We start from the raw sequence: 23007 nt of genomic DNA, 5'->3' as shown, positions 1-23007 counted from the left end.
AGTAGGGGATAGATACCAGAATAGGTTTGGAACATAGATTGTTCCACAAAGCCAACAAAAAGGCAGGCATAGCTGGGACACATATGAGTGCCCATGGCTACACCTTTATTTTGGAGGAAGTGGGAGGAGCCAAAGGTGAAATTATTAAGAGTAAGGACTAATTCTGCTAGACGGAGCAGAGTGGTGGTAGAGGGGAGCTGGTTAGGTCTGGAATCCAAAAAGAAGCGGAGAGCTCTGATGGGAGATGGAAGTATATAGGGACTGGACATGCATGATGAAAATAAAGCAGTGGGGGCCAGGGAACTTAAAATCATGGAAAAGTTTCAGAGCATGAGAAGTGTCATGAACATAGGTTGGAAGGGGGACATGTATTTAAGTATGGATAGTTGGAAAAATGAAATCTTTAGCTGTATTCCACTTGACAAAATTACTTACAATTTAAGGAATAAATATGATACATTTTTGAGTATTTGGCGCCCTTATTTACAAAAGATAGGATTGTATGTACAGGTGCTCCGATGATAAAGATGTTGGTCCTCTGGGGAAAGAAACAAATACATATATTAAATTTATTTTGAATCCCATGGAGCATGTGGAGACCTTCCAATATCCAGGCAGTCCTTCTTTCTTTCTTTTTTTTCTGTTTTTTTTTTCTCTTTTTTTTTAGGCAAGTGTATGTTATGGGGGGAAGGGTTAAGGGGAGGGGGGAGGGTAGATATTATTCAATGTAATTAAATTTGAAAATTGAATAAAAAATATTTTTAAAACTGTGCTACACATGCCCTTACACTTCCTCCCTTACCACCATTCAGGGCCCCAGACAGTCCTTCCAGGTGAGGCGACACTTCACCTGTGAGTCGGCTGGGGTGATATACTGCGTCTGGTGCTCCCGATGTGGCCTTCTATATATTGGCGAGACCCGATGCAGACTGGGAGATCGTTTTGCTGAACACATACGCTGTGTCCGCCAGAGAAAGCAGGATCTCCCAGTGGCCACACATTTTAATTCCACGTCCCATTCCCATTCTGATATGTCTATCCATGGCCTCCTCTACGGTAAAGATGAAGCCACACTCTGGTTGGAGGAACAACACCTTATATTCCGTCTGGGTAGCCTCCAACCTGATGGCATGAACATTGACTTCTCAAACTTCCGCTAATGCCCCACCTCCCCCTCGTACCCCATCCGTTATTTATTTATATACACACATATTCTTTCTCTCTCTCCTTTTTCTCCCTCTGTCCCTCTCACTATACCCCTTGCCCATCCCCTGGGTTTTTTTTTCCTTCCCTTCCCCTTTTCTTTCTCCCTGGGCCTCCTGTCCCATGATCCTCTCATATCCCTTTTGCCAATCAACTGTCCAGCTCTTGGCTCCATCCCTCCCCCCCCCGCCCCCCACTGTCTTCTCCTATCATTTCGGAGCTCCCCCTCCCCCTCCCACTTTCAAATCTCTTACTAGCTCTTCTTTCAGTTAGTTCTGACGAAGGGTCTCGGCCCGAAACATCGACTGTACCTCTTCCTAGAGATGCTGCCTGGCCTGTTGCATTCACCAGCAACTTTTATGTGTGTTGCTTGAAATTCCGACATCTTCAGATTTCCTCGCGTTTGAATTTTCATTGGGAATTAAGTTTTAGTCCAAGCCTGCATGAATGAAACTCCCTGCTGCACTTTTGCTTAGATTGTTTGTGTAACCATCATCGTGTACGTTCTGTGGTTCTAAGTTCATTTTCCATTTCATTTGCTGAACTGATTACTGAGGTCTACAATCCATGAAGTATCTTGTGAAGAGTTAGGTTTAGTGTGTTTCTTCAGCTGTAAATTACTAATGTTGGCATTAATTTAGCATTTTATAGATCTGACTCCTTAATTTATTCTAATTAAGGAAAGGTGTATTAGATGCTTCCTGTTGCTAGGTCAGTCACTGTGCCAATGCCTGGTCTGTGTTGGTATACATTTCAATCCTGTGTTCTCGGTCCTCAGCCGAGGGTTTCTCAGCTAGTAAGCCTGTCATTGGTACAACTGTGTTCTATTTTTGTTGGCAAGTTTCCTTGAATAATACATTTGACTTACATGCTTCTGAATTTGGAATGTCTAATCAGAAATTGGAATGAATATATTGATGCTAACTCAATAGATTTCAATTTTCTGTATGTACAATATCCGGAAAATAGTTGAGGTTCCATGTCTGTTTCTTCTCTAATGCACACATTGTGATTATTGTTCTGATCCTTTGTGGTTTGGCAGATAATGAAATGAACTTGATGGTACCAATCAAAAATTTGATGCAATTGTAACAGGAAACAGATTTTTTTCTTACTAGGATAACCTCATTTTAAATTAGCATCAAAATGAATAAATTGGAATTAATCTTAACTAATCTTAAGGAAGTAATTTTAATCTCTTCAACATCTTTTGTGTTTATTTATCTGGGCATATGAGGATCTAAGTTTTGATAATATTCTGACTCTTCTGATGATTTTTTTATTTTTGGATGTTTGACAACCACACCAGAAAGTTTGCCTCGATTTACCACAGATTTTCCAAAAGCTACCTCTATCCTCCTGCCTGCCAACACCATCAATTTGCTGCAGTCAGATTAGTTTAATTTATTATGTGTGTACTTCATGTAATATTTGTATACGTAAGTAATGGCTGCTCTTGGCAAAAAGCATCTTACTTTTAGGGTGTTCAGTGTGGAAATTGTAACCTCCTAAATTGGGAACAGATAAGAGGCACTTAAAATCATCCATTGACCTTTCTTTATTTTTACTGTCGATACAAAGATACAAGTCTCCAATAATTTTTAATTTTTATAGCAGCCATCTGGAATTATTTGCAACCACATTAGCCTTCCATTTTATTTGCGTCTATGAGCAGATGTGTACTTATTGTAATACCATTATCCCCTCAAAACTAATCAGTAAACTCCAAGACCTGGGCCTCAATACCCTGTTGTGCAATTGGATCCTGGATTTCCCCACTTGTAGACCCCAGTCAGTTCAGATTGGCAAAAGCATCTCTTCTACTATCCCCATCAGCACAGGAGCACCACAGGCCTGTGTACTTAGGCCCCTGCTCTACTAGCTTTTCACCTATCAGTTTGTGGCTGAGTACAGTTCCAACACCATATTCAAGTTTGCTGATGACACCACTATTGTGGGCCGACTCAAAGGTGATGATGAATCAGCATACAGGAGGGACATTGAAAATTTGGCTGAGTGATGTCACTCAATGTCAGCAACACCAAGGCACTGATTGAAGACTTCAGGGGTGGGAAACCAGACATCCTTGAACCAGTCCACATCAGAGGATCAGAGGTGGAGAGGGTCAGTAACTTTAAATTCCTGGGTGTTACTATCTCAGAGGACCTGTCCTGGACACATCGTAAAAGTGTAATTGCAAAGAAATCACGACAGTGCCTCTGTTTCCTCAGGAGTCTGAGGAGATTCCGCATGACATCAAAAACTTTGACGAACTTCTATAGATGTGTTTTGGAAAGTGTATTGACTGGCTGCATTACGGCCTGGTATGGGAACACCAATGGAAAATCTTTCAAAAGGTAGTGGATTCGGCCCAGTACATCATGGGTAAAGTCCTTGCAACCATTGAGAACACCTACATGAAACATTGCTGTAGAAAAGCAGCATTCTTCATCACAGATCCTCACTACCCAGGCCATGCTTTTTTCTCGCTGCTGCCGTCAGGTAGAAAGAGCAGGTGCCTAAGGATTCACACCACCAGGTTCAAGAACAGTTACTGCCCCTCAACCTTCAGGCACTTGAACAAAATGGGATAACTGCTCTCATCTACTGAGATGTTTCCACAATCAATGATCTCACTTTAAGCACTCTTTATTTTGTTATTTCATACTCTCATCATCTATTGCTATTTATTTATATTTGCATTTGCACAGTTTGCTGTTTTCTAGGCTCTGCTTGTTCTTCCATTGGTCCTGTTTGTAGATTAGATTTGCTGAGTATGCCTGCAGCAAAATGAATCTCAGCGTTGTAAGTGATGACATATATGAGCTCTGATAATAAACTTACTTTGAACTTTGAAGCATGTGATCTGTACCAACAATTTAGAGATTCAACATATAAGTAAGTCAAGAGGACTCTTGCAGCTAAACATTAACTGGATAAATGTGTCTGTATCACATTGCATTCATGAAAGTATTGTACCTTTGTGTGCTGAGCTTGTCTTTACTGGGGACTTGGAAGAATTATGGGGAAGATGTTTTTAAGGAGAAACAAATTAGAATAGGAAGTACAAAGAAACCTTGTATGCACTTTCTCACACTGCATTTTGTTCTCTCACTAAATTTAAAGTATTATAATACAGATGAACTTTCACTTGAGACCCTGTGATATATTGGAGAGATAGAACGTAGAAATCCACAGCACATTACAGGCCCGTCGGCCCACAATGTTGTGCCAACCATGTAACCTGCTCTAGAAACTGCCTAGAATTTCTCTACCGCATAGTCCTGTATTTTTGTAAGCTCCATGTACCTATCTAAGAATCTCTTAAAAGACCCTATTGTATTTGCTTCTACCACCGTCACTGGTAGTGCATTCCACACACCCACCAATCCCTGTGTGAAAAACTTACCTCTGACATCCCCCCTGTACCTGCTTCCAAACACCTTAAAACTATGCCCCCTCACGTTATCCATCTCAGTCCTGGGAAAAAGCCTCTGGCTATCCACATGATCAATGCCACTCATCATCTTATACACCTCTATCAGGTCACCTCTCATCTTCCGTCGCCACAAGGAGAAAAGGCCAAGTTCACCCAACCTATTCTCATAGGTCATGCCCTCCAATCCAGGCAACATTTTTGTAAATCTCCTCTGCACTCTCTCCTCCCTGCAGTGAGGTGACCAGAACTGAACACAGTACTCCAAGTGGAATCTAACTAAGGTCTTGTTTAGCTGAAACATCACCTCAGGGCTCTTGAACTCAGTCCCACGGTTGATGATGGCCAACACACCATACACCTTCTTAACAATACTGCCAACCTGAGCAGCAGCTTTGAGTGTCCTATTGACACAGACCCCAAGACCTCGCTGATCCTCCACTCTGTCAAGAGCCTTACCATTAAAATTATACTCTGTCTTTAAATTTGACCTACCAAAATTAACCACTTCACACTTAGACGGATTAGGAGAATGGGCAACAAAGTGGCAAATGAAATATAATGTTGGAAAATGCATGGTTATCCACTTTGTTAGTAGTGATTGTGATGATAATTCTTGTGTTGCAGTTCCATGACAGTGTTATCTATCGGGGCATGTTGACATTTTTCTGGGGTCAAGGATATGCAGAGGATGGAAGCATAACTTAAAAAAACTATACATACACATCATGCGTGTACAAAGTTCATATTGAGCAATGGCCAGCAATGATTCACGACATGTGCTGGTGATATTAAACCTGATTCTGATTATTCCCAGCTTTACACTTTGATGCCCGGTGTTAGGGAGTATTCTGGAGTTATGTGAATATAGCAGATATTAGTTCAAACAAGAACCAGTTTTCAGTTCTTAATGTAGATTTCAAGCAGTTCCTTGAAGTTTAAAGCCCATCTTTGTAACTAAGCAATACTGTCTGTGGAGCACGGGCTGCCCCAGAGCTTAGAGATGGGGTGTGAGCCCATGATTGACTCCATTTTTCAGTGAAAGCATCAAGGAAGATTGAAACATGGAGGTGAGCGAGTGTTCCGTACCTCTCGTTTGTCACTGCTGAAGGAAGGTGACTGTGTGTGACTGTCTCCCTCTCTCTCTCGCTCACTGCTCCTGAGGGAAGGTCTCTGCGTTCAAATGATCTCTCTCTCCGTCGATGCTGTTCGAGGATGATACTGAAGTTCTGGGTCAGCGATTTGTGGATTAAACTGTAGGTCACTCATTTCTCTGTTGCTATTTTGGGGGACTTTGAATCAGGGTGGCCTGCAAATAATGAACACTGAGCTGAACTGACCATGGACTCTTCCGATTTTGTTTTTTTTTAATATACTGTGCTTTCACTCATTCTTTCTTGTTGCCGTTTGCATGAGTGGGGGAGGGGAGAATTTTTTCTTTGAATGAGTTCCATGGTTTTCCTTGTTTCCTGGTTGCCTGTGGAGAAGATGAACCTTAGGATTAGATACTACACACATACTTTGATAATAAATATACTTTGACTTTGAATCCTTTGACCTTAAATTTGGGTGTCTGGGATCCCTGTCCCCTAAAGCTTTTAGAATATTTGTCTGAGTTACTTTGTCCTAACATGTTTGATTATTCATAGGAGTCTCCCACTAGAGATATTTAATTCAAAGGAAGCATTGTCAATCCCAAATACTGAAGTAAATGATGTTATTGTAAATATTGAAAGTATATTGAATCATCCACTCTTATCTTTGATCTTAAGAGTACAAAATCTGGTGTACTTTTGAGTTTGTGGGACTTTACCAAAAGGGTCTATTTGTTGTGATGAAAAAAGGCTCCAATATCATCAGTTTTAATGTCTCTCCAGTGATTTCGATCACAGTCACAACATGGACTGCAGAAATTAATGATTGCAGACAATATTCCCAGCATTCACAGATAATTTGTCCATCAGTGTGCCTGTTCTGCACTTTGTAAATTCTGTTTTATCTTCCTTCCCTTGTTGAATTGCCCATCTGTGGAAACTGGCAGTTTAAAGATTTCTTAATTTGGAGAAATTTTCCTCATGCAGTTAATTCAAACATAGTTCATACCAGATTTATTTATAACCGTTGTTTTATTTTTCTCCCTCTCCTACAACTGACAGATGTGAACGAATGTGCCAAAGATAATGGAGGGTGTCAAGACCAGTGCTGTAACACCATTGGTAGTTATTACTGCAAATGTCCAACAGGACAGAGACTAGAAGCTAATGGGAAATATTGTGAAGGTGAGTTGATTAATTTTTTTCAAACATTTTTGTGAACGATGCAGGAGGAAACTTTTCAGCCCGTCAAATCTGCTCTAGCTGTCGGAGAATTCCCGTTGGATTCATTCTCCAATTATTTCCCTGTGATCTATTCTCAAAGTGGAGTTTATTTTCATTTGCACAAGGATGTATATGCACGGAGGCGATGAAAATCTTGCAGCAGCATCACAGGCACATAGCATTGTAAAGGCAGCCTTAACAAGAAAAACTTAAAAATGCAGTAAGGTACGCAGAATTTTTACAAGAAAGAACACAATTAGAACAAAAAAAAGTTGATTATATATCCATCAACTCCCCCCTTCTGCTCATCTCACCTACCCCAGGGGCAAAGTAGCCATTTAACCTCTCAGCACATCCTAAGAATGTGAGAGGCAGTCAGAGCACCAGGGGAAAATCCACGACGTTACAAAGAGCATGGAAATTCCACACAGACAGTACCGCAGACCAGAAGCAAACCTGGGTCACTGAAGCTGGATCGCAGCAGCAATGTCTGTGTGACACTCTTTGGGAATAATGCAAACAAGCTATCCAACATTTTAAGCAGGGACATCTTGCCAAAAGACAGTTGATGTCATAACTGCTGATATTTCCCTTCACTTCACCCTGTTGCAGATTGCCAAACTTTAAGCAGTCACTCACCAGCAAGATCTCACCAGTGGAATTAGACCCTTGTACAATGCTAGGAGCCAACATTTTTGATCCGAGATCCTGTAGGCAGTATTCTTTGTCAATGATTCAAGCTCCACTGCCATTTCCATCGCAGCTGGCCTGCTGAATGTCTGAGGGTTTCTGGCCGAGTGAGACCTGGTATCTGAATCTGGGACTTGTGTGGGGCCTGGATATGGGGTGGCCATGGGAACTCCTTTAATGTGTATGTTTTACTTTGCGTGGCTATTCATTGATTAGAGGTAGAAAACATAGCACTTTGTCCACCAGCTGTTTATATCAGAGGATATTGCCTATGAATTTCTACTTATTACACTGGACAACAAAGATTTTGCTTCCTGAATACTTTCTGGTGTATCTTATGGATTTTGGGCTGCTGATCGTGAAACTCACCATGAAATTTCCCTATTACACACTGTTTTTGACAAGAGTGGCAAGATGTGCTGAAGGATCATATCAGAAAACCCAATGGAATTTAAAAGTGTAAGAGAAATTATTACCACTTCATAGAAACATAGAACTATACTGCTTAGAAACAGGCCCTTTTGGCCTAGTTTGTCCATGCTGACTGTGCTGCCTAACTACAATAATCCCAATTGCCTGCATTTGGCCCATGTTTCAATCCTTTTCCATTCAAGTAAATGTCCAAATGCCTGTAAAATATTGTAATTGTATTTGCCTCCACTACTACCATGAGAAGCTCTTCCTAGATATTCACCACCCTCTGCGCAAAAAAACCTACCCTGCAGATCTCTTTTAACTATCTCTCCTCTCACCATAAATCCTGTACCCTCTCGTTCTGGACTTCCCTGCACTGGGCAAAACGATACTGATGATCCTATCTATGGCCCTCATTAAGTCATAAATCTCTGTAAGATCACTCCTCAGTCTTCAATATTCCAGTGAGAATAGATCCAGGCTATCCAAACTCTCCTTATAATTACAGCCCTCCATTCCAAAGCAGTTCTTTCTACAATACAAAATGGCAGGCTTTTGTTTCTGATCAGACGTGAGGCTTGTAGGCCAATCAGAAATGAGCCACACAAGATCTATAGTACTGAGGTCAAGAGGGTTGAGTGCTTCAAGTTCCAGAGAGTGAACTTCAACAATACTCTGTCCTGGTCCAAGCATGTGGACACCATGTCGAATAAAGCTCACCAGTGCCTCTACTTCCTTGAGACTAAAGAAACTTGACATGTCTCCTTTGACCTTCACCAATTTTTATCAACGCACCATAGAAAACATCCCATCAAGCCACAGCATGGCTTGGTATGGTAACTACTGTGCCCGGAGCCATCTTAATCAAAGGTCCTACCCACCTTAGCCATTCTCTCTTTTATTCCCTCCCACTGGGCAGAAGATACTAAAGACTAAAAGCAAGTACCACCAGTTCAAGGAGCGCTTCTATCTCACTGTTATAAGACTGTTGAATCGTTCCCTAGTATTATAAGATGGAACTGTACCTCGTAGTCTACCTTCCTGTGATATGGCATCCTGCTGTCCACCAGCACTGCATTTCTCTGCAATTATAACACTTTATTCCATTACTAGTAACTAGTATGTCAATGCCCCAACGTGACGATTTGATATATATGGATAGTATACAAGATAAATTTCTCACAGTAACTCTGTACATATGATAATAATAAACCTATTTGGCAATTTGCTCTCAGTTTCCCTCCCTGCCTAAAGTGTTTCCATTTAAAATTATAATGTGCTATAATCCTGAGGGTTTTGGAAATACTGCTGAACTATTTATTATATTTGATGATTGTTAAAAAGTAATGCAGGCAGAAAGTTGATAGATATCCATTTGACTCATCTGATTAAAGTTGTCCGTGGTATTTGGAACTTTGGGAATTCTTTTATTGATGAATAGAGTGCCTGAAGAGTTATATGTTTAAATTTCGTGAAGGGCTGTAGTTTTAATGCTGTTGTGAGCCTGTTATATAGTCAGACACTATGACCAGCTAGAGGTCTGATCAGCTTCTCGACTCAAAATGAGTAAAATCATGCAGTATGGCCCTCTTACAGTGTATTGTAGGAAGTACAGAGGATCCTAATTAATTGGGATTCAACAGGACCAGTACATTTTGGTCCAATTAAGCAGCTGCCCTAATTAGCCAAAGTTGCATGGAAATAGTTAACTAGGTATAAAAAGACAAACTACCATTTAACTGAGTATCAAATTATGTTTTAAATACCGAACAAATTAGAACACTGTCAATCCTTCTACATTAGTATAAAACTGTGCACTGGTTATTGACAGAGGAATTCATGCAGTGTACGGTGGTACATTCTTTTGATTGACTGTAAATGAACAAAATCAGTGCAGACACCTCGTGTAGATAATAGAAACATAGAAACATAGAAAATAGGTGCAGGAGTAGGCCATTCGGCCCTTCGAGCCTGCACCGCCATTTATTATGATCATGGCTGATCATCCAACTCAGAACCCAGCCTTCCCTCCATACCCCCTGACCCCTGTAGCCACAAGGGCCATATCTAACTTCCTTTTAAACATAGCTAATGAACTGGCCTCAACAGTTTGCTGTGGCAGAGAATTCCACAGATTCACCACTCTCTGTGTGAAGAAGTTTTTCCTAACCTCGGTCCTAAAAGGCTTCCCCTCTATCCTCAAACTGTGACCCCTCGTTCTAGACCTCCCCAACATCGGGAACAATCTTCCTGCATCTAGCCTGTCCAATCCCTTTAGGATCTTATACGTTTCAATCAGATCCCCCCTCAATCTTCTAAATTCCAACGAGTACAAGCCCAGTTCATCCAGTCTTTCTTCATATGAAAGACCTGCCATCCCAGGAATCAATCTGGTGAACCTTCTTTGTACTCCCTCTATGGCAAAGATGTCTTTCCTCAGATTAGGGGACCAAAACTGCACACAATACTCCAGGTGTGGTCTCACCAAGGCCTTGTACAACTGCAGTAGTACCTCCCTGCTCCTGTACTCGAATCCTCTCGCTATAAATGCCAGCATACCGTTCGCCTTTTTCACCGCCTGCTGTACCTGCATGCCCACTTTCAATGACTGGTGTATAATGACACCCAGGTCTCGTTGCACCTCCCCTTTTCCTAATCGGCCACCATTCAGATAATAATCTGTTTTCCTATTTTTGCCACCAAAGTGGATAACTTCACATTTATCCACATTAAATTGCATCTGCCATGAGTTTGCCCACTCACCCAACCTATCCAAGTCACCCTGCATCCTCTTAGCATCCTCCTCACTGCTAACACTGCCACCCAGCTTCGTGTCATCCGCAAACTTGGAGATGCTGCATTTAATTCCCTCATCCAAGTCATTAATATATATTGTAAACAACTGGGGTCCCAGCACTGAGCCTTGCGGTACCCCACTAGTCACCGCCTGCCATTCTGAAAAGGTCCCGTTTATTCCCACTCTTTGCTTCCTGTCTGCTAACCAATAATGGAATCCCTTCGATGATGGCATCCTCCAAATCTTCATTTTCATTGTAACATTCTAGATGATTGTCAATACCTTCAAATTCTTCATAGTTCCTAACTTGTTGCATTAATTTATTTATTGTGTTTAGGGAGACAGCACAGAGTAGGGCCTTCTGGCCTAATGAGCCACACTGTTCCAACTGAAACATATCAATGAGATAGAAAGAGTGCAGAGAACATTTGCAGGGGTGTTGCCAGGACTTGAAGCTTTGAGTTACAGGGAAGTTTTGAATGGATTAGAACTTTATTCCCTGGAGTGAAGAGGAACAAAGGGAGATACAAATTTATGAGGGGTATAGATAGGGTTTACAAAAAATAGGAGACATCTTGGGAATCAAAGTTGGTGGTGAAAACATCAATAATTTCAGATATTCAGATGACACTGTGTTACTTGCAAGTACAGAGGAAGAACTACAAAACTTAATTGATATAATTGTGAAGAAAGTGCAAAAATGGGTCTATCTATCAATTGCAAAAAGACAGAATGTATGGTGATATCCAAAAAGAAGGAGAATCCTTTCTGCAGGCTGAGAATAAATGGGGAAGACATAAAACAAGTAAAGAACCTTTGCAACTTAGGAAGCTGGGTGACATCAGATGGCAGGTGTGACTTGGACATCAAGAGAAGAATAGGGATGGCAAAAATTACCTTTACGAGAGTGAAGAGTATACTGACCAATACTAAACTAGGCATGACATCCCACCTTAGAGTACTGAAATGTTATGTTTATCCAGTTATGTTATATGGCTCACAATGTTGGACAATATCTAGTCACATGAGGAAACGGATTGTAGCGCAGAAATGTGGTTTTTGAGGAGGATGCAAAGAATATCATGGATGAAACAAATATCTAACAAGGATGTCATGAACAGACCAAACACAAAAAGAGAAATGATGTATGAGATCACGAAAAGGCAATGTAACTTCATTGGACATGTGATTAGGAAAGAGGAGTTAGAATGCACGGTAATTATGGGAAAGATTGAAGGAAAGAAAGCAAGAGGAAGACAAAGACAAATGATGATGGAGACAGCAGCCAGAGAATTGGAAATGAATACCAATGAATTGATCCACTTGACCCGATACAGGAGTGTGTGGGCCTTGGCAGTCAAAGCTCAAACTGGGCATGGCACCTGATGATTATGATGATAGATAGGGTAAATGCAAGCATCCCCAGGTGGGTTCAACAACAAGCTGTTCTACAAAGCCATTCCTTAAACATTCTACAAATTTTCTCTCTTGAGGTCTAGTACTGGCCTGGTTTTCCCAATCTACTTTCATGTTAAAATCCCCAATGATTATCATGACATTGCCCTTCAGACGTTACCGTATGAGGAACGTCTGGCAGCTCTTGGACTGAATTCCCTGAAGTTCAGGAGAATGAGGGAGGATCTCATAAAAATATTCCAAATGTTAGAAGGCCTGAACAGATTAGATATGGCAAAGTTTTTTCCCATGGTAGGGATGTCTAGAAGAGGGCACGACTTCAGGATTGAAGGATGTCGATTTAGAGCAGAGATGCAGAGAAATTACTTTATTCAGAGGGTGGTAAATCTGTGGAATTTGTTGCCAGGAGCGGCTGTGGAGGTCAAGTCATTGGGTGCATTTAAGGCAGAGGTAGATAGGTTCTTGATTAGCCAGGGCATCAAAGGGTATGGGGAGAAGGCAGGGGAGTGGGGATGACTGGAAGAATTGGGTCAACCCATTATTGAACTGAGCAGACTCGATGGGCCAAATGGCCTACTTCTGCTCCTACGACGAGAGGGCGTACAGGAGTGAGATATGCCAACTAGAGGAATGGTGCAGCAGCAACAATCTGGCACTCAACGTCAGTAAGAAGAATGAGCTGGTTGTGGACTTCAGGAAGGGTGAGACGAAGGAAATCATACCAATCCTCATAGAGGGATCAGAAGTGGAGAGAGTGAGCAGCTTCAAGTTCCTAGGTGACAAGATCTCTGAGGATCTAACCTGGTCCCAACATATCGATGCAGTTATAAAGAAGACAAGAGAGTGGCTATGCATTATTAGGAGTTTGAAGCGATTTAGCATGTCAATAAATACACTCAAAAACTTCTATAGTTGTACAGTGGAGAGCATTCTGACAGGCTGCATCACTGTCTGGTATGGAGGGGTTCCTGCACAGGACCGAAAGAAACCGCAGAGGGTTGTAAATCTAGTCAGCTCCATCTTGGGCACTAGCCTACAAAGTACCTAGGACACCTTCAGGGAGCGGTGTCTCAGAAAGGCAGCGTCCATTACTAAGGACCTCCAGCACCCAGGGCATGCCCTTTTCTCACTGTTACCATCAGGTAGGAGATGCAGAAGCCTGAAGGCACTCACTCAGCGATTCTGGAACAGCTTCTTCCCCTCTGCCATTTGATTCCTGAATGGAACATTGAACCTTTGGACACTATCTCACTTTTTAAAAAAATGTACAGTATTTCTGTTTTTGCACATTTTTAGTGATCTATGCAATGTACATAATTGATTTACTTGTTTATGTATTATGTTTTATTTTATTTATTATTATTATTTTTTCTCTGTCTGCTAGATTATGTATTGCATTGAACTGCTGCTGCTAAGTTAACAAATTTCACGACACATGCCGGTGATAATAAACCCGATTCTGATTCTGATATCTCATGGTCTTATGGAATTTCCTCATTCAAAGGGTCATGAGAGTGTGGAATGAGCTGCCACTGGAAGTGGTGGATGCTGTTTCAATTTCAGCATTTACAAGAGATTTGGATAGGTACATGAATGGGAAGGGTATGGATGGGGATTGGGAAGGTATGGATGGTGAATGGGAAGGTATGGATGGGGAATGGGAAGGTATGGATGGGGTATGGGAAGGGTATGGATGGGGTATGGGAAAGGTATGGATGGGGTATGGGAAGGGTATGGATGGGGATTAGGAAGGGTATAGATGGGGTATGGGGGGGTTATGCTCAGGGTGCAGGTCGATGGGGGCAGGCAGACAAATAGTTTGGCATGGAATAGATGTGTGAAAAGTCCGGTTTCTGTGCTGTAGTGTTCTATAGCTCCATCATCAGATACTTGTTTGCACTCTTCTGATTTTAATCTCCCCACATTCCCATAAGCCCCCCTCATTTGTACCACCCACATACATATTAAGGGCAATCTAGAGAGCTAATTAAGCTATTAACCCGTAAACCTTTGAATCGGAAGTGAAGCGAATGCCCAGAGGTAACCCACGTGATATGAGTGAGTGAGAGAGAGAGAGAGAGAGAAGAAAAAAACAACAACAACACAACAGGAACTTTGAACGGAAAATGATGAAACACATTGCTTCTCAGACCTTCTCTTGCAGAGGACTGTGCATCTATGTGCATTTTGTTATTTTATATGCATGCACGGGTCTGGACACTTAACTGCATACATGCATTGTATGTTGAGTTCTTTACTAGATTTCCCTCTCTGTAATTCACTGTGCTCATTACTGTCACTTCCATCACATCTTTTGGGAGTTCGTGAACAGCAAGTTGTTTGAGAATGTTCATGCAGTGAACTCAAGCTGTGAAGTTGAAAAAAGCAGCTGTTGAAGGAGGTGTGATTTTAAATGTAACGTTTAAAATTTTGAGGTTCTATCTTTATTCTTCCTCCTAAGTCCATCATTGCTCTGTCCAATTCAACAACTGATCATTATCATCAGGTATCCCATGCCCAACCCCACGTCTGTGAATTACCACAAGCCTGCTGGGGAAATCAAAGGTCCAATGTCTGCAAATCCGTGAGCCCACCGGAGGTTGGAGGCCAAACATGGCCTGTCCTGGGGTTAGAGGACTGTGTATGTGTGTGGCTGGGAGGTAGGAATTGGACTTGCTTTGCTGTCGTTGCCTTGTTGCTCTTTGTATTCAGTGTTGTTATGTTCTGTGAGCATTCTGGGATGTTATGCTGGTGCTGGAATGTGTGGTGACAATGGGTTGCCCCAGCGCTGTCAGGTGTGTTGGTTGCTCAGGAAAATGACTTACATCACTGTATGTTTCAATGTACATGTGATAAATAAATCACAGTCTGAATCTGAAATATTATCAGCATGTGTGAGCACCAGCCATGTAACCTTCCTTGTGCAGCATTGGAGTTGCTGCATGCGTCACCAGTGGGAAGAACTTTTGATGTCTAGGGTGTCTGAGCCTTCAGAATTATCTGGTCTATGAACTGACTAGATAATCCTGGAGAAAATAATGTCGGCATTAAAGTTTATCTGACCTTTGTTTTCAATCTGGAGTTGGTCTCCTGAGTGGTTTAGCCCATCCAGCCATTTCCAACTGCTTTCCTTGCCAGTGAGGCTTCTTGTTGGGAGCTGAAATTCCATGAAATTGGGTGGGATGGTTAGGAAAATTCAAAAAGGCTTCAAGTCAATTTAGATACATTCAGCCAGAGAGAAAATACTTCTTTGCTTGGAAACCATTTTGGGAAGTTCTTGGTCATAAGAAGTCCTAAGTAGCTGCAGATATTCTCCTTGCATGTATGCATATCAACCCTGGCTCTGAACACATACAGTCCACCACTGCCACAATATTGCTGCAGTCCGAATACAGAGTACACTGCTGCATCTAACCTAAAGGTGTGGTCGGTAAGCGGGAGGCCTTCAAAAGTGAAATTTTGAGAGTACAAACCTTGTATGAGCCTGTCAGGATAAAAAAGTAAAGATAACAATTGCAGGGACCCTTGGTTTTGAAGAGATACTGAGGCCCAGGTTAAGAGAGAAAAACGAGGTGCAGAGCAGGTAAGAACAAATGAGGAGCTTATGGAGTACAAGAAATGCAAGAGAACACTAAAAAAAAAGAAATCAGGAAGGCTAAAAGAAGGCATGAAGGAGACAGGGTGAAGGAGAATCCAAAGGGATTCTACAGATTTGTGAAGAGCAGAAGTATTAACAAGGGACAAAATTGGTCCTCTGGCAGATCAGAGTGGTAATTTATTCATGGAGCCAAAAGAAATGTGGGAGATCTTAAATGAATATTTTGCATCTGTATTTACTCAGGAGATGGACCAGAGTCTGTAGAAGTGAGGCAGAGTGACATCAACTTCATGGACCCTGTACGGATTACACAAAAGGAGGTGTTTGCTATCCTGAGGAAAATCAGGGTGGATAAATCCCCAGGGCCTGACAAGGTATTTCCTCAGACCCTACAGGAGGCAAATGCAAAAATTGCTGGGGCCCTAGCAGAGATATTTAAATCATCCTTAGCGGCCGGGGAGGTACTGGAGGGTTGGCGGATAGCTACTATTGTATTGCTGCTTAAGGAAGGCTCTAAACATAAAGCAGGAAATCATAGGCCGGTGAGTCTGACATCAGTTGTGGGAAAGTTATTGGAAGGTATATTCAGGGTCTGGATATATAAGTATTTGGATAGACATGGACTGATTGAGCGTAGTCAGTATGGCTTCATGCGTGGTATGTCATGTCTAACCGATCTTAGAGTCTTTTGAGTAAGTTACCAGGAAAGTAAATGAAGGCAAGGCAGTGGATGTTGTTTACATGGAGTTTAGCAATGCATTTACAAGGTCCCGTATGGGACATTGGTCAAGAAAATTCAATTGTTCTGCTTTTAAGATGAAGTAGTAAATTGGATTAGGTATTGGTTTTGTGGGAGAAACCAAAGTGGTAGTAAATGTCTAATCACAAGCCAGAGAAAATCTGCAGATGCTGGATATCCAAGAAACACACACAAAAGTGCTGGAGGAACTCAGCAGGCTAGGCAGCATCTACAGAGAAGTGTACAGTCAACATTTTGGGCTGAGACCCTTCGCAGGTCTTATAAATGTCAATTGTATTCTTTTCTATAGATGTTTCCTGGCCTGCTGAGTTCCTCCACCATTTTGTGTGTGGTAGTAAATGGTTGCCTCTTTGATTGGAGGCCTGTGACTAGTGGTGTGCCGTTGGAATGGTGCTGGGTCTGTTGTTGTTTGTCATCTATAACAATGATCTGGATGATAATGAGGTTAACTGGATCAGCAAGTTTTCAGATGACAGCAAGATTGGGGGTGTAGTGGACAGCGAGGAAGGCTATCATGGCTTGCAGAGGGATCTGCATCAGCTGGAAAAATGGGCTGAAAACTGGCAGATGGAATTTATTGCAGCCATGTGCAAGGTGTTGCACTTCATTAGGGCTAACTAGGGTAGGTCTTACACAGTGAACAGTAGAGCACTGAGGAGTGTGCAAGAAAAAATGGATCTGGGAATACAGATCCATAATTCGTTGAACATGGTGTCACAGGGAGATGGGGTCATAAAGAAAACTTTTGGCATCGTCCTACATAAATCAATATATTGAGAAAAGGAGATGGGATGTTATGTTGAAGTTGTGTAAGATTTGGTGAGGCCTAATTTAGAGTAATGTATGAATTTTTTCTCACCTACCAAAAGGAAAGATGTAAATAAGATAGCAAGAATATAGAGAAAATATACAAGGATGTTGCTAGGTCTAGAGGACCTGAGTTATAAGATTGAATAGGTTAGGACTAAATTCCTTAGAATGTAGAAGATTGACAGGAGATTTGATATACAGAATTATGAGGGGTTATAGATGAGGCAAATGCAAGCAGGCTTTTTCCACTGAGGTTGGGTGGGACAACAACCAGGGGTCATGGGTTAAAGGTGAAAGGTGAAAAGTTTAAGGAGAACATGAGTGGAAGCTTCTTCACTCAGAGTGCCGTGAGAGAGTGGAATGAGCTGCTAGCATAAGTGGTGCATTCACACTCGCTTTCAACGTTTAAGAGAAGTCTGGATAGGTACATGGATGGTAGAGGTTTGGAGGGCTATGTTCTGGTGCATGCTGATGGGAGTAGGAGACATTTGGCTAGTCAGATAATGTTTGTGGAAAGAAAGGTGAAGTTCATGTTTTAAGTCAACATCCTTTGTTAGAGCTGTGAAAGACAGAAAATAGTTTTAAGTTGCAGAGAAGCTGGAAGAATGGAAAGGGGAACATCTGATTGGATGAGGGCAATATTACTATGAGGATTAATGTGGGCAATTGGAAGGTGATAAGAAAGTGTGATTTGTTGCAAATAGCAGATCAGGGTTCACTTATAGAGATGGAAAACTGAACCAATATCACAGAGGGATGACTGGTAGAAGAAATATTCTATTCTAATTTTCATTTATGGAGGTTGTTAACTTTCTAGAGTTTTGTATCTGTTTCATTATAAGCTAGGGCTTTCGTAGCCCTCTCCCGTAAATAGCTGACATCTGAGTTTCAATATGAACTTCACTGATCCTATGAAAATGAAGGGAACGTTGGTTTTATCTTTTTGGCTCAGTCTGTTTTACCGAATGAAGTAAATTCTTGAACAGATTGTGTGTATTCTGTTCTGACAGTTACATATTGATTATTCAGCAAAATATTCCCAGAGGATCCAGCTTCCGTCCAACAAGCCTGAATTTTCAGACTAGTTTTCCGAACTTACAGAGCAAGGTATTTTGATCCATAGAGGAATCAGCTGGCAGGAATAAGAGTTGACTGAGTCTGGATATACAATTAATAGTCCAAGAAAAAAGCCTGTACTTGCCGTTAAAAACAATTGCGGAAGGTCTGATTGGCATGGTCAGCAAGAAGAGCCCACACTTCAAGTTGCCTTAAGTAAATCTTTATCACTTATAGAAATAGCAAAGTGTAACTAAACTGCTATCAAGAGTGGAGTTGGATTGCACAATGGAGTTTTTCAAAGTTCAAAGTAAATTTATTATCAAAGTACATATATGGCACTGTATACAACCCTGAGATTCTTTCCCTTGTGGGCATTCACAGTAAATACAAGAAACACAATAGAATCAATGAAAGACCATGCCCAGCTGGGCAGACAACAGCTATACTGCAAACAAAAGGAAACTGCAAATACAAAAGGAAAGAGATGAAAAGTCCAGTTCAGTGGAAATAGTTCAGTAGTGGGGCAAATGGAAGTTGTGTGAAGTTATCCCTTTTGGTTTAAAAGTTTGATCGTTGAGGTTAATAACAAGTCCAGTTCCATCCCCACAACATCACTGGCCTTACAAATGAGTTTGTTGATTCTACTGGTGTCTGCTACCCTCAGCCTGCTGCCCCAGCACACAACAGAAAACATGATCGCACTGGCCACCACAGACTCGAAGAACATCCTCAGCATCGTCCGGCAGATGTTAAAGGACCTCAGTCTCCTCAGGAAATAGAGACGGCTCTGACCCTTCTTGTAGACAGCCTCAGTGTTCTTTGACCAGTCCAGTTTATTGTCAATTCGTATCCCCAGGTATTTGTAATCCTCCACCATGTCCACACTGACCTCCTGGATGGAAACAGGGGTCACCGGTACCTGAGCCCCCCTCAGGTCTATCACCAGCTCCTTATTCTTTTTCACATTAAGCTGCAGATAATTCTGCTCACACCATGTGACAAAGTTTCCTTCCGTAGCCCTGTACTCAGCCTTATCTCCCTTGCTGATGCATCCAACTATGGCAGAGTCATCAGAAAACTTCTGAAGATGACAAGACTCTGTGCAGTAGTTGAAGTCCAAGGTGTAAATGGTGAAGAGAAAGGGAGACAAGACAGTCCCCTGTGGAGCCCCAGTGTTGCTGATCACTCTGTCGGACACACAGTGTTGCAAGCACACGTATTGTGGTCTGCCAGTCAGGTAATCAAGAATCCATGACACCAGGAAAGCATTCACCTGCATCGCTGTCAGCTTTTCCCCCAGCAGAGCAGGGCGGATGGTGTTGAACACACTGGTGTCTGAAAAGAGGATACTGTCGAAGTTGCATGCCATCTTGGACAATGTCTTCCATCCACTACATAATGTACTGGTTGGACACAGGAGTACATTCAGCCAGAGACTCATTCCACCGAGATGCAGCACAGAGCGTCATAGGAAGTCATTCCTGCCTGTGGCCATCAAACTTTACAACTCCTCCCTTGGAGGGTCAGACACCCTGAGCCAATAGGCTGATCCTGGACTTATTCCTGGCATAATTTACATATTACTATTTAATTATTTATGGTTTTATCACTATTTAATTATTTAAGGTGCAACTGTAACGAAAACCAATTTCCCTCAGGATCAATAAAGTATGACTATGACTATGACTAAACCTGGTGGTGTGAGTTCTGAGGCTCCTGTACTTCATTCCTGATGGCAGCAGCAAAAAGAGAGCATGGCCTTGATGATAGATGTTGCTTTCCTGCTACAGTGCCTTGTGGGGAGGAGCTCAATGATGGTGAGGGCTTTACCTGTGATGGACTGGGCCATATTCACTATTAGTAGGTTTTCCCCTACAAGGGCATTAGTGTTTCCAAACCAGGCCATGATACAACCAGTCAATATCCTCTCAATCATTTAGCTATAGAAGTTTGATAAAGTTTTTGCCAAAGTTGTCAAACTATTTGCAAATGAATGATCATTATCCGTATGGTTTCCACATTTTAAGGTGGTGGTGGTTGCATTCCTCGAAAAGGGTCAGTAGTGCGACTTTCTGCATTGCAAAGCCACATCACCTGTTGACGCGTCATGGAACGCAAACTGAAAAAAAATAGTTTATTTTATGTTTTTCCACATAAATTCATTGAAAATTAATATTATTTAATATCTTAAAATTTTATTTGTGATTTGTGAACTCTATAAGGGCACATTCCAGTTACCCAAACTGCCCTAACACATTGTATTCTGTACACATCTCTGGAAGAATTTTTATGTCCTAGAGACAACCAGTCAGGAAAATCTTTTTTTTCTACAGACCTGATGAAGGATCTCAGGCCAAAATGCTGACTGTTAACTTGTTTCCATAGATGCCTGCTGAGTTCCTCCAGCATTTTGTGTGTGTTCCTTAGATTTCAAGCATCTGCCAATTTTTGTTTATTTGAAATCTGCAAATGCAATTTATCAACTTGCTAACTCTATCATTCTGACAAGACAGTGTTACTAAAGTGTAAACCTCAATTATGGGATTAGTATTTGCTGTTTACTGAACTTTCAGGAAAAATGTGGGCTTGGAAAAATTTTCAAGAACTTCTTTTTATTCTCGTCAATCTGTTCAAAAGGAAGAAAAATTGTAATGTAACAATATTTAATGTCTGTTTAGTTTTTATTAAGTAGTTCATGGGATGTGGTCAAATCAGCAGTTATTGTTCAGCTGTACATAGCCCCCGGGTAACTGTGATCCATTCTCTGGCCTTTCGCTGCACCTATTCCTAGCACAGCAGCAATTTTGTTACTGTGTACAACTGAACAAGGAGAGAAGAATGAATGATAATCCCAGTAGTCAGTCAAATGCTGTCCTGCATTCTGATACCATAGCAATTGATAACATACAAGGGTTCCAGACAATTTATAATGCACCTGATCACCTGCGTCCGTTATGTCCCTGTGCTGCAACCTTTACAGGAATTCAGGGTTTGTGAGCTGATGCCGGGAATATAGCTAGCTTCGGTGCCCTGAGGGAAGTAATAAGTCATAGTTCTGCTTCAAATCACAGTCTGGTTGATACTTCTGGGACCAGAATGTAGAATTTATCTACACTCGCTTGTCTTGTTTAGGACAGAACCTTTACAAGCACATTGAGAAGCACTCGAAGGTGAATTTGGTACTTCCAATGGAGGGTGGCCGAATGTCGCGAGAGGAATCTAGTTCCATTGATATTCGTAAACATTTGAAAACCATGTCACTCAGAAACTTGCTAAAGTAAGGATACGGCACATAGCAGATCAGCAATACGTGTTGAACTGGTAAAGTAATGGCAGAAGGGAAGGGTTGGGTGTGCTTCAAATTCTCCATAAGATAATAAGATGTAGGAGCAGAATTAGGCCATTCAACCCATCAAATTTCTTCACCTTTTGTTCATGGCTGATTTATCATACCTTTCAACCCCATTCTCTTGCCTTCTCCCCAGCACCTAAATATATCCAGTGACTTGGCCTCCACAGCCGTCCATGGCAATGAGTTCCACAGATTCACCACCCTCTGGCCAAAGGAATCTCTCTTTATCTCTGTTCTAACTGTCCTCCTTTCCTGAGCAGATGAATTTTATCACTTTATTTGTGTTACTAAGTAAGGAAGTGTCCAAATATTTATTTGACTCTCCAGGATTTGTTTTCATAAAGATAGCTTCCTTTTCCCTGCTGTTTGTATAAGTTAAGCATAGTGCTCCTTGGGGCTTTTCTCTTGGAGTTTTTGTCGGTTTCCTTCCAATCAAAATAGAGACCGGAGTTAGCAGCTTTTGGGGATTTACTGTTTGTTGCTCCCAGCTGTTTCCTAGTCCAAGTCTAGAACCAAGGATCACAGTTTCAGGATCAGAGGTTGGCCATATTTCTCATTGAATAGTCCAACACAGGAACAGGCCCTTTGGCCCATCATGTAGTGCTGAACTTATTCACCTAGTAATTAAAGGCCCATTTCTCCCAAGATTATGACAGAGAATATCCGTGATTCAAGAATATTGTTCTCAACTATAAACCAACTGTTGAACCCTGCCCCAACCGCAGTCTGTCACAAAATGTGAATAATTAGTCATTTTTTAATCAACAAAATTACTTTGATTAGGGAAAGTATAACCACAGATATTGGTAACCTCTATATGGCCAGCCTCATAAAAAGACACCAACTTTGTCAAAATTTACAAGTATTTCTGATTCAGAACAGAATAAGATTGTAACAAAGAGTAAACCGTTTACTTGCCATGTTAACTTTTTAATGACTCTTTTAATAGCTATTTTTTCCCAATTCTGTTAGAAAAAAATCTTAACGCATCCCCTGAAACTGGAGTTTGGCCTGATGCCTTGGAAATTGCAGCTGTGAAATCCCCATTTAAAAAGCCAAACCTTGATGGTGAGATACCAGCTAACTATAGGGCTTTGACAAATCTTCCTTCCCTGGGCAAGATTCTTGAGGAAGTCATTTTCAACCAACTCAAC

The 23007-nt window shown here is 41.5% G+C and overlaps 1 protein-coding gene across 1 annotated transcript in view; it reads left to right on the top strand.

Annotated features, from left to right (window-relative positions):
* The window catches only part of LOC134345081 (multiple epidermal growth factor-like domains protein 6), a 372539-nt gene that overhangs the window by 206312 nt on the left and 143220 nt on the right, over positions 1-23007 (top strand). The window contains exon 5 of the mRNA XM_063045213.1: positions 6796-6918. Coding sequence (XP_062901283.1) covers positions 6796-6918 — 123 coding nt within the window. The remainder of the gene's footprint in view (positions 1-6795; positions 6919-23007) is intronic.

Source organism: Mobula hypostoma, chromosome 4 (genome assembly GCF_963921235.1).
Source record: "Mobula hypostoma chromosome 4, sMobHyp1.1, whole genome shotgun sequence".
NCBI lineage: Eukaryota > Metazoa > Chordata > Chondrichthyes > Myliobatiformes > Myliobatidae > Mobula > Mobula hypostoma.
This window is presented reverse-complemented; position numbering and strand designations above follow the sequence as displayed.